Source organism: Triturus cristatus, chromosome 9 (assembly GCF_964204655.1).
Source record: "Triturus cristatus chromosome 9, aTriCri1.1, whole genome shotgun sequence".
In the NCBI taxonomy this organism is placed as follows: Eukaryota; Metazoa; Chordata; class Amphibia; order Caudata; family Salamandridae; genus Triturus; species Triturus cristatus.
In genome coordinates, this window is record NC_140592.1 from 737,144,172 (window position 1) to 737,157,138 (window position 12,967).

Below are 12,967 nucleotides of genomic sequence, written 5' to 3' on the forward strand. Positions count from 1 at the left end.
ATCCTTCTAATAGGTTCTAGCTTTTCAAAGCAATACATTATGGCACTTTGGATATTTAATGTGCGACAGTTCCTTTCAAAACTGCTCAGTATTGTTGAAAAACGTATGCAAGTCAATAGATTACCCAGCATAAAAAGTTGAGAACACCTTCGGTATGAACCCGAGATAGGTCTGTGCAGTTGCGTCAGGTCTCTTACAACCCGGTCCAATATATGCACTATACAACAGAAATGCATCCATCCATGCTGCTGTTGGATGTATCCCATAGAGGGCTAGAAACACAGCGCATTCCTGAAACACTACCCACTAAGTGGACCGTCTCCACCTTGGAGCTAATCAGGGCACGGTGAAAGCTCAACAGGAGTAGGAGTCTCACTCTTGCATTACGTGCAAAGCTTGGGCAATCTGAGTCGATCTAAGTCTTGACTGGGCTTGTCGGCATCATTTTAAGTGTACAGCAAATTCCTCACCAACCAACAAACAAAATGTTTCCTTTAGTGTAAAGAGATATTCTGCGGTCTAAGCACATAGATCAGTTGTATACTTTAAATAGATGATGGGCAATTTAGGTTTATTACACCTTTTCTATTTTGAGCATGAAGGCTGTTCTAGGAGTGAAAATAGAAGTACTGTATTAGTGTTGCACTGTAAAGCATTTTTTGCATTATTTATCTTTTGCAGTTATTGCTCTTGGATAGTTTTTTTGTATTATCTAATAATAGTTTTGTAATGTTTGATTACAGAGCCCATTTGCACTTTACTTGTCCGTGGGGCATCTTATGAAAGTAGGGCACGTTTGTATGCTGAAAGGCCTCTTTGTGTATTTTGTAATTCTGTATTTTTTCTGTGTGAATTCCTTTTTTAATAAAACTTCGTATGTATTTTATGTGAATCTTTTTGAGTTTCAAATCAAATCAGTATTTTGATTTTTGAAAAATAGGAGTTCACTTGATTAGTGTGTCCGCCTACTGTGGTGCAAAATTTAGAGATTGAGCAGACTCCCGCAATGCCATCCAACTCAGAGGTGTGTCAACGTTCATTTTTTAGGGGGAAAAGAACCTTCAATGAGTTTTGTTTTTCATCAAAGATAGAACTGAATTGCTGCTCCCTATCACAGGGGCACTGTGACAATCTTGTTCCTTGCAAGTTTGCTCATCAGAGACTGGAACCTCTTACTCCAACAGAAGTGACAGCTCATCCTCCTCCCAGTTCTCCAAGCCAACTCTCCTCACCAAAGACATGATGTGCCCGTCTCTGTTTCTGAGTCTGAAGTGTCCAGCCATGAATTAAGTGTGAGCCTTAACTTTTCCTACAGAGGATCACCTGGCCGAAGGAAATTACACACTTTGTGCTGACCTATTTATGGGAACCTATGGTTGAAAGTGCAAAGTTAAAATGTATAGCTACATTATCTTACAACCTTGCCTGACAAATATTTGAAAACAAATGTAGCTTAGCCCCATTAGCTGGACCATCAATATGTCACGTCAAAGTCTGTTTCTTCTCTATTACTTACTTTCTTTTCATTGGTAAATCTTCGACATCGCAAAAATGTTACACACCCACTGGCATAAAAAGTGATCTGAAGAGGACGCCAAGCATGAGGCAGGAAAGAAATGTATCTATACGTCAGACAAGAGTCTTGATTCAGACACTCTTTGGTCGATCCCATCTGGACCATCCATAAAGCTAAAGGATTTTTTAACTAACCATTGTCCATTACTGTGTCCCAACAATGAAGATTCCCAAAACGATGCTCACCGAATTTCAATACTTTGTAATGCACTACTACTGGGTGTCAAGGTGTGAGCGTAGGCATGGGCGCTGCAGAATCTACAGCGTTCAACTGGGAGATTCTACAGTTTGCCCTTTCAAAGAGAGAGGGATGTGTACAAAGGAGAAACCAGATGTGGGGTTATGTGGTACGAAGAAAAACCCTCCACTTACCAAGTCCACGCCTTATGAGTTGCTTTGAAGATTTTTGTATTACTCATATTATGGAATGATTTTAGGCCTTCATGACATATTCCCCACAGCAATTTACTAAAGTATGTTGTCTATGTTGCACTCTCAGTAACACTTACTGCCACATTTTACCAAAACCCAATTGATTGCAGATTTATTGCTAACCCAACTTCCTTTTACAGGCCCACCATCTTTGACAGTGCACTCCTCCCTCCCCTGAGAGACCTCTCACCTTGTATGGTGCGCTTGAAAAAGGCTTTACAGGCCTCGCATGAGGCCACTCCGTAGTGGTAGCCCGACGCAATGTCTCCACACACCAGGCAGAGTCGCTTAGGCATGGAGCTCAGGACGTACTTGCCCCGTCCTGAGCCATCGTCGGCCTCCTCGTCATCGGGCCGCCGGGGGACTCCGGCTGGCAGGTGCAGCAGCTGCGAGTCCAGCTCCTGGCATGTCCCACTGCCGCCACTTGTGTCCGAGGAGCCACTTGGGCTGTGCTGGTGGATGCTCTCAGGGCTGGCTGGCTCCGCCTTGATGTAGAACTCCATATGCCGGTCTCGCGAAGACATTGTCAGGGGTTCCTGTAGGGGCAAAAAAGGGAGAAGACAGGAGTGAAATCTTCAAAAGGACTAGCTGGTTCCTTAATCACAGGTCCACACCACCCTGAAACCTGCTGGGACACTCATCCCAAAGGCACTGTGGCTGCCCCGAATAATATTTATCTTTGTGTCTCAATACTAACTGGATGCAAAAGTGCAGGTAAACTCTGCCAGTTTCAGAGTAAGGCGGAGAGGATGGCGCTGGAGGCACAAGCCTAAGTGGACTTGAAGGTTAAATGCAATCCTGCCAATGGAGTTTGGCTCATTTACCAACATACTGGGTGCAGGAACTTCGAAGTGAAAAACTCAATCGCAAGAGTACTCCTTGAAGTCCCTTAAAGAGAAATATTTTCGAATTCGCAGAACCCTGAACTAGTTGTGCAGGGCCAGAAAAATGTCATTTTATGCTTTCATGCACAGTCCACACAGCAATCCAAAGGGCTGATGCATAATAACAGAGTATAAAGTCTAAACAATATACACAAACAAGGCAAGTTCACTGGTTAAACATAAGGTAGAGGAGACCATGAAGTGGAGCAGGAGGTTTTCAGATAAATCACCATGCCTTTCTGCTTTCAGTTCTTCCCTCTCCTGCCTGTATTTTACCTGTACTCTCTTTTTGCTACAGGCCATGCACAGTTACCTTAGTCCCTCCTACTTCTCCTCCATTCCAATCTGTGATTTTTGATGGGATCGGGGTAGATACAGAAGACAGAATATCTAGCCATTTGTTTTTATTTTCTAAAAATGGTGTTCCATTTTGCATCGCCTAATTTAAAAAAAAAAAATTGGGTTTCTTTTGTGTTTTTATTTTAGCATTACCCAATGTGTTTGGAATTCCCCCTCTGTCTTTGAGAGAATGTCCAATTTGTAGGAAAATCAAATGATCATATCCGCCAAGTGTGAACACTCAAGTTCCACATCTCTACTATTCTCGTTCTTGGTCTCCACTGAGGACTGAGGCCACTGTTTTCTGACTCTGTCCATGTAGATTAATCGATGAACACTTCCCACGGGGCGAGTCACACAGACAACAGGAATGTGGTCAAACATAGGTCAAGAAGTTGTATGTACATGCGGATAAAATGTTATTAACCATGCACAAATGAAAGCTGACTGGGTTGATGAGGAGCATGGTCTCTTCGAGTTATCGGGCTACTTTTTAATTTTTAAATACACACCTCGAGTAAAGAAATGTGCAGCTTTCTTCGTTAGCCCAAAATGCCTTTGTACTGAGCTTGCCAGCCAATGATGACACAGAGCCTATATGCTGAGGTGTAATTTATTCCCAAAAGGAATTAAAGAGGCAACATTTGAAATTTAGTAATTCACCACCAATAAAGCCCCTGAGCTGTACAAGCAGAAAGGCAAATCGTTTGACAACCAGAGCCAATTACTTTTTAATATGAAGCTCAATGAAGAAAGCCATGGCTGAGTTTCACACCGTATTCCTAGCCAACGACAGGATTGATTTTGTATGATATTCAGCATACAGACCAATAGTGCTTTAAAATGTTAATACTAAGATATATGGCAAGATCGTAAACAAACAAATTGGATCAAATTCAGCCCACATTGATCAAGCCTACTCAAACTGGTTTCATTAAGGTGAGACGTGTATTTCACAATACAAGGAGAGCCATTAATGAAACAGATCATAGACTTATAGTTATAACATTACCATTCTCTTCTCCTTCTCCATGCTTGAGATGCTATGAAAAATGTGGTAGGACACTGACAAGATCTCAACTTAACACTACAAACAAAATCAGGCTAGAAACAAATTTCAGACACCCTACCAAACTTTCCCAGGCCTTTGACTACTCTGGTGGCCAATAAGAAAACGTCTGTTACAAACAACTGAAAATGTCGAGCTGGAACCAGATGCTCGGAATCCACATTAGTTTTTGCCATCTCCAACCTATGACTCTAAAAAATTTACAAAATACTTAAAATATGAGAGCGGAAACAGGATATACACTCTATAAAGCTGCCTTACTTGCAGGTTGCAAGATGCAAAATTCTAAAGCAAATCTCCCATAATTCACTCTGAACTGTTCCATTAAGTTTCACAATTCAAAAATAACTTTATATCTATAGTTCTGAATATATTTAAAGAGACCATGGATTGGTTGCAAATAAATCTGAGTACACTACGGCCAACCAAAAACAAAATATATTGGAGTAGTTTTAACAGCTTTTTAGTACAGTGTTGGGAAATGAGGTATCCTTAGACTTCTATAAACTCCCTTCAGCTCTCAAAAGGTCAACCACGTTAGTAAACTTGTGGGTACTGCCCAGACTACTAGACATATTCCACACAATACCACATTAGGCTCTCTTCCAATATCAACGTCATACGAAAACAAAAATTGATTTAGCTGGACGGGTTAGCTCCCCGTGTCTAAGAGAGGTTACTTATTAAGCCTAAACTTAATAGAGGCTGGGGAGTTCCAGATATGTGCTTCCAAGTATATGCAGTGTTTGTTAAAGCACTTGCAGAGAGGGCTACCTCTGTAATAAATACACAATGGAACACTTTTTGAGCAAACAATAATTCTGATATCATGTTGGAATTTTTTGGGGCATCCACAGAGACTACATTTTTCCATTGGCACATCTTGCAAAACACTCAACCACACTCTGGTACCATAGAGCTGTCATAAGAATATACAAACATCAAAGCATCATTATATCCTTCCACCATAATATTTTGTTCCAATGACAGTCTGGAGTGGTGCACAACCATAAACAATACTTGGAAGATGGTGGAATCCAGTTCTTAGAACCGTTGTAAGAGAGGGGATTTCCACTTACAGCCTGGAAAACCTAAATATATCCTAATCTACCTCTTGCCACCCAAGCAATGCCAGGCACGTGTTACAGTGTTTGTCTTTCCTTGTGTGTTTTTTTTACCATCGCCTGAAAATAGCGAGCCAGATGCGACTCGTGAGTTAGGCACCAAATGGCAGTCAAATTCAGCACCTAGAATGACTGATGACTAGTAGCTTGTGCTGTTTTGAGGTGCTTTTAAGGTCTCACCTACTAGACAGCTAAAGTGCTTATAGATTGCAAGACCCACTGTCACCTTACAGTAGGCTTAGAGCCCGCCCACTCCTTACCATTGGTTGGCTTCATTCTCACTCTCATTTGCTTGCTTATTATTTGTAAGCGTGTGTGGACTTTACTTTCTCTTTGTGCGTCTGTCCATCCCCTGGAGCATGGGCGCATTATTTGTATTCATCCACCGCTCCCTTTTCAGGCACTACTTTTTTCTTTTTGTTTAAGCACTAAGCACTCAATGAGAGTGCATGTGTTTTCCAGCTGTATCCCTTGTGCACTTTCTCCATTTTCCATGCTCGTCTTGCTCTTTTACTGCCCTCTTTCTCTGCATGTGCGCTTCTCTACACCCCTCTCTGTGATGCACTTGCCCTCGTGGGCTTCTACCCCTGCGTTTCCTTTTCTCCCGGATACTTCTTCCCACAGCTCCACATTACTCTGTCGCTTCCGTTTGGTTTCCACCCACTCTAAGTTTCTCTCTCTCCGTTTGCTTCCCTCGCCACGCACTCCTGGTTACTTCCCCCATTCGCTCCATATTGCTGCAGCCTGTCCTTGTTTTGCTTCCTCTAACCCTACTGTTGTTTCCATCCACCGGAGTGTCTCCCCCTACAACTGCTCATGCTCCCTTGGAGAAAAAAGCTCTTGTAACGTTTTGTGGGCATGCACTTGCTTGGTACCTGCGCCAACAAAGTGGCACAGCCTGCCTCATCGTAGGTCCTTTTTTCTCTTTTTTAGCCACGCTACATTGCATTGGAGAAGCTGTACAGTATTGATAAAACCATTAGCAAAGTCAATAGGTCTCAAAGGTGAGGCCCATTGCATTGAATTTGCCAGTGCTTGTTTCTCAGGAGTTCTTTTATTTTCCATGCGTCTGGGTACCCCTGACCACTGGTCTCTGCTAACCATACACAACCAAACAACACACAAAATACAACAAATATACATAGCAGAATACACAACTGACCAAAGGAAGTCTCAGAACTGTACAAAAAGAGTGCCCAGGATAAGAAAATTCTTCAACGCTGGAGTTAGGATAGAAGGCACAATACAATTTCTCGTAAAATAACATAGTAGCAGATCCAGAAATTCACAGATTCCAGAGGGATCCGAAATCAGTAGATCAGATCAGACTACCACACCCATTATTCACAGCTGGAATACTGCATTTCTAGGAGCGCAGACCCTGTACAGCATAATCCTGACTACTTTTTTTTTTGCAGAGTTTTATATAGCGCGAACTTGACCCGAATCCAATCAGGTATCAGAGCGCTTTATATAGCACCAGTTACGTTACATGAGGACACCCATTCAATTTTTTTTGTTGCTGTTTTGTTAGGCACGGGGAGATTAAGTGATTTGCCCAGAATCACAGGATGTTTAGCGTCATTACCGAGACTCGAACCCAGTTCCCCCAGGTCCGAGGTTGAGCGCCCTAGCCATTAGGCCAACTCATCTCCAACTCTTGTCTACCAAAATAACATGTTTAATAAATTACTGCAACTGAAGGTAGACTGACTTGTTCAGAATATGTAAAAGAAAGGAGGCATTGCTGATGGATTAAGGGTTGGAGATTACAGTGGGGTCTAGTGATGTCACTTTAATTAGAATTGTAATTCAGGACCACGAGGTTTCAGTGACATAATTACTTGTGAGTTTTATTTCGTGCACCAGTGGCAGGTCCCAACCTGACATTGGATTCTGATGGGACAGTCTCTTGGTCAGGGGTCTCCAACCTTTTCTGTAATAAGAGCCAATTATATTCAATGAGCATCATCCTGAGCAACTAATATTATCAGTGTTCTAACAGTGACCACATCAGATAAGATTATATTCGTGGCACCATATACAAGATTATCAGCAGTGATCACCTCAGTGCATGAGGCCTGGATTCCAGCAGTAATGTACAAAAAATTTAAAAATAAATAAGCTGTCAATGTGGAATGCCTCTATGTGGGCAATGCATAACCGTCATAGGTACAGTGACCCGAAGGTAGTAATATCAGTAATAAGTCTCCCCAATGCTGTATGATTTATCACTCAAATATCAGCTTTAACAGTTTGGAAAAATTCAACAATTTTTCTCCAAACTTATGAGTTCTGAAAATACACACAATTTAATTTTGAAAACACGCTTTTTTGTTTTGGTATGCTTATATTAATTCAACCAAGCAAAAGCTTCTAATTTAGTAGGCTGGGCTGCACATAGGAGGGCTACTTACAGGGAGCTGGAGAGATACCAGAAAGTTCGCGAGCGACTCGTTGGAGAAGCCTGCTTCTTGGTATTATGAAATATCTCAGCAATAGGCATTGCATCAATGCAAGTGGCATACAGGCACAGATCATCAAAGAAGCCTGGAGTCCATGAGAGAGGCCTTGCGGATCAACGGGAGGTCCTGCATTCCGAATCAAAGCTGGGGAGGCTGTGGGGGAGGGGATACCAACATACAGAGTGACCATCTTTACCTACCATCTCACATACAGCAGATATATTTCCTGAGCAGGGGACTCGTGTTCAGGCTGGCGGGTGACAATGGAAGGTAACTGATATAAACAAAGCCAATCTGTCAGCTAGACCATCACCTCAAGAATGTTAAGAAGTTTAAATGAGAGAAAACGACAGCAGGAGCTAACATTTTATTTTCATTTTGCAATTAACTTGTCCCTGGAATACTTTAACAGGGCTGTGTTGGGTCCATCAGGGGCTGCTGTAGGTACGGAGTGGATGTTGGTCCATGTGAAGGGTTACTAGAAGTATGGCATGCCGGGATTGAGGTGCCCTGGCACAGCTGCACGCGTCTCTCGGAGCCGGAAGAGAAGGATGGAGGCCCTGCATGTCAGGCTGGAGATTGAGTGCAGTGATAGGTGTGGAAAAAAGAGCTGGAAGAGAATTACAACAGGCAGGATCGAGGTGCATTAGCAGAGCAGTTCTGGTATAATTGAAGGTGCTGCAGGTCAGAATAGATATGAATCAACTGAGCTACGTGTAGGTGACGGCACTGAAAAGGGAGGAAGAGCTGCAGGTCAACGCTGAGACACCTCAGTTGGGTTGTGGCAGCTACCTCACATTCTAAGCAAAATAGGAAGACCAATTACACCTGGCTTTGTCCACACCTGCACCTGAAGAAAAGTAGGTGCAGAAAAAAAAAAGCACTTGTAAGGCATATATTATCTGAAGGTATACCGGTACCCACAGCTCAGAAACCAGGGCAGTCGGAGAGATATAAAGAGAAAGGTCTTCAATCACTTTTTAAATTGAATACACACTTGATTTCCTGCGGTCTAAGGAAGATAATTTGCCGCTGAGCCCCTAAAACCTGTAGCAATTTACCCCACTATGGTGTACGTCTTTTGACTGAGGGAATATCGAGCCAACTCTTGTCTACTAACCATAGCAGACCACTACATTTGTAAGCAATCAAACCAGACCTCGACTGGGAGAGCCCTTGTAGGGGATAATGTATGAATTATGGCATGGGCCTACAATTTGACACCATGAGACAATAGGGAACCAGTGAAGATTAAGATTGCGGGGGCTAACATGTTCCAGATGGCCAACAACAACTACAATTCGAGACGCAAAGTTTTTCATTTTTTTGAGCCATCCAGGGACTTTATCCGTAGAGCCTATGAACAGGGTACCACAATAATCCAGCCTGATATGACTATCAATTGTGCCTTGCTCTTTTTTTTTGGCCTTCTACTGGCAAACAGGTGGATGTGATGGTTACTGGTTACGTGTCCAGGTCAAAGTATTGTCCTGGCTTTCCATGCACGTGTTTACATCAAACACCATCCCGAGGAGACTAATACCCTAGAGATCCAAACAACTGTGTGAGGGGACATAACGATGGAAGCACTTTCACTCCTCGTGACTCCCCGATCCTTTCCTACATTGACAAATGGTGCAAGTGTACCAGTTATATCTGGTATTTAGAATAATCCTATTGCAGAACTTTACTCTAAAGTGACCTAACACTATACCAGACTACACCAGCAGGCCCAACTATGGCAGACTATACAGAAGAGAACTGGTCTTTGTTCATGGACACACATAAAATATTTACAAGTAGAAGCAAGACTCAAAATCCTCATACTTAAAAACTCTACAGGATTGGTACGTGTCCCCTCATAAGCTTTACAGGGCAACATTAGAGACCTTTAATCCATGTTGGAGGTGTAGATGCCTTCTATGTGCGTAATGTAAGGTGTATTTGTAGAGAGCTGCTAGTCACGCATGAGGGTATCCAAGTGCCGAGTAGGTGAGTGTAGCCATGAGGTGAGGGTGGGCCTGAATACAAGCAGTCTCGATGGTCCCGAAAGAAGACTAATTGTAAAGTCAGGTTTTCATCTTCTTGTGGAATTCAAGAAGTGAGGAAGGAGGTCCTGATGTGTCGGAGGAGGTTGTTCCAGGATTTGGCGGTTTGGTAAGAGAATGATCGACCTCCTGTTCTATTTCTGTGGATGCGGGGTGTGTGCGCGAGTGACAGTGATGCTGAGCAAAATTGTCTGGTGGGTTCGCAGAAGTGAAGCCGGTGATTGAGGTATGTGGGTCCCGGGTTGTGTAGTGACTTGAATGCGTGTATGAGAAGTTTGAACTGGCAGCACTTCTAGATGGGGAGCCATAGGAGCTCACAGAGGCGTGATGTGGTGTGGGTTTGGCCCAGAAAGTTGAGGACAAGTTTCCCACAGTGTTTTGGATGGTTTCAAGTCTGAAGGAGATGGGTTGGGATGCCGGGGTTAAAACCACATTATTGTTGTTTCCCAATATCTCATAGTAGTGGACAGTATATGGTAGGTGTTAATGACCACTAGCGACTGTCCCTTCAGGCCCTCACCTAAACTGGCCGTACAACACAATACCACTGACAAAGAATCTGTCGCATCAAACTCAAGGCGCTGAATGGCATCTTCACTATCTGTGGCAAAGGTATACATACACAAACTCGCCTGACTAACAGCTCATGAACGTATTATATACAGACTGCACGATCAAAGTATAATTTTCAAGCGCACCTGGGACTCCTTCCTGGAGTGGAGTGTGTTATGTTAAGAATTAAGGACATTTTGGGTTCTATCATTTGAGGCTGTCGAATGAATGTTGTAGGGATAGGGTTCTGGAAAAGGCTGTTGCTGCTGACTGAGGGAGCTGGTGGATGTAAGCCTCTTATTTATGATTGAATAAACAAGAGTTCCCTATACCTCCACATTGCTTGCATGGCTGTATTACTAGTGAGGACTGACCACCAATGGCCCTCAAATTTCCAGGATTGAATAATCCTGAGAGTGCGGTGAGCTGTTACCATGTAATTTTAGAGACTCACATGGGGCAATTATTAGGGATCAATTAGTCAAAAGAACGAATGATATGAAAATTCAAGATAAGCTATTAAGTGTGAATGAATTGGCCATGGCAACTCAATTGCAAAATGAATTGAGAATATGGCTCAGTATAATTAACCAAAGTGACAAAGGTGACTAATGCCATTAGAGAGTGTAGTGAAGACAGGGTTCTGCTTGCACACATTGCTATGTTAGCATAAGCGTATTAGCGCCATTTTGCCACTTTTCCGCTTTTACACACAACACTACAGGTATCTGTTGTTGTAAGTTAAACTGCTTGCTTTTCCTCACATGAGAACGGTCTGTTTTTCACATCCCTAGATTTACACCGCGACCTCAGTCTGTACACTGTGTGCAGAAGTCTTCAAGGTCAAATAACAATGTATGCTGTTGATTCAGGTTGATCGGCCCACGCTCTAGACACAACACACACACACAGCTGCAAATATCTGAAACTCGGTTGCCTTTAATATTACATTGCATGCATGATGCTGACACTTGGAGAAAACCTTTCCATCTACAGAGAGTGTTGCTGATCCTGTGATGTGATTCACCTTAGCTGATCTTGGAGGTATGGGGTTCCCAGTTTAGACCTAGAGACCTTCTATTATTATAAAACCTAGCTCCTAGCCAGGGGAGGGTGGTACACAAGGTGCTATAAGACCTGTTTCCACTATCATTATATCATGATTTCTCCCTTTGTGTTTTGTGGAATAGTAACAATGCTGATTGTTTTATTTCTAATCATTTGCCTGCCTATGTTAGCAAAAATACTGCATCTTAGAGCACGTAGTTAAAAAATAAACATTTTAAACTTTTTCGTGTCTCTGATTACTCAAGTTGTGGACTGGTATGAGAATAAAAACAAAAGAGTGTTCTTGATTCCCACCATTCCTGAGAGTACCCTAAGTCGCTTATTCTGGGATGTTTAATCATTGGTAGCTTCGCTGTAGTACGGAGAACGAATGAGACACTGATGCAAGTCGGATAGGGGTTCTGGGTACTGAGGTGAGTTTTTTGGTACACCACAATTCACTGAGGTCCTGGTTTCCTGTGCATAGTTCTGTGCATGAGCAGAATCCCCGCAACAAGAGGTTCAAAGAAGTAATAAAGAAAGAGGTAGGAATATGGGCCAACAGGGAGTGCAAATGTATGCTAAAAGTTTGAGAAGAGAAAGTAATGGAGTCGCAAACAAACCCAAGAGCTATCGTTGTGAAAGAACGCGATATGTAACCTCGGCCAGTTATTGCACAGTGTTTACTGTGTGGTGATGTAGATGTAAAAAGTTGGGCACTTCCCAAATGTTTTGCAGGTTTGAAGACATGAAGGTAAAAGTGTGGTGTGGGAGAAAGGCAATGAAAATAGAGAGGAAGACGAAGTGTGCTCATATGTGTCAAGAGCTAAGAACATGGTTCACATAGCCAGAGTGAATCATACTGACCACTGAACTGTGCAATACACATACTAGGGGTGGAATTTGATGTTTGGGCTGATTTCTGCTCGCCTTATATTACAACAGAGAAAATCATTTGCAAAACAATTGGTGAATATGAAGTTAGAAAAGGCTCAAGTAAATCCTCTGAGGTATTGCAGTGTAAAGTTACCTGTGTTCGGTGGTTTAAAGCTGTCATAATGTTCAAAGAATGGAAAACATCTGGTATTGTGTATGTGGTTACACAAAGCAAGAATATGTTGAGACTGAAGAAATAAAGAAATTTGGACGTTGTATTGGATCCCAATCACCCTGAAGAATTGTTCTTAACACAGGGTTCCGAAACAGAAGTGTTTAAATGGAAGAGTATTGTTCCAAATATTTAAACTTTGGTGTCTGCAGGATTATTGTCACAAAATCATAGTGAAGAATGATGTGTCAAGGTGAGGAATGTGTTGCTGGCAATGAAGTCTGCATGATATAAAGATCTAAATCACTTGAACGAATGTATAATTACTGACTGGCAGAATCAGCTCATTGGGTGACTTCTGTTGTCATATCAATGAAGCCTGAA

At 42.4% G+C, this 12,967-nt stretch overlaps 1 protein-coding gene across 1 annotated transcript in view; it reads right to left on the reverse strand.

Annotated features, from left to right (window-relative positions):
• LOC146798681 (estrogen-related receptor gamma-like) overlaps positions 1-12,967 on the reverse strand; it is a 54,594-nt gene that overhangs the window by 27,876 nt on the left and 13,751 nt on the right. The window contains exon 2 of the mRNA XM_085625980.1: positions 2,198-2,543. Coding sequence (XP_085482106.1) covers positions 2,198-2,531 — 334 coding nt within the window. The 5' untranslated portion in view covers positions 2,532-2,543. The remainder of the gene's footprint in view (positions 1-2,197; positions 2,544-12,967) is intronic.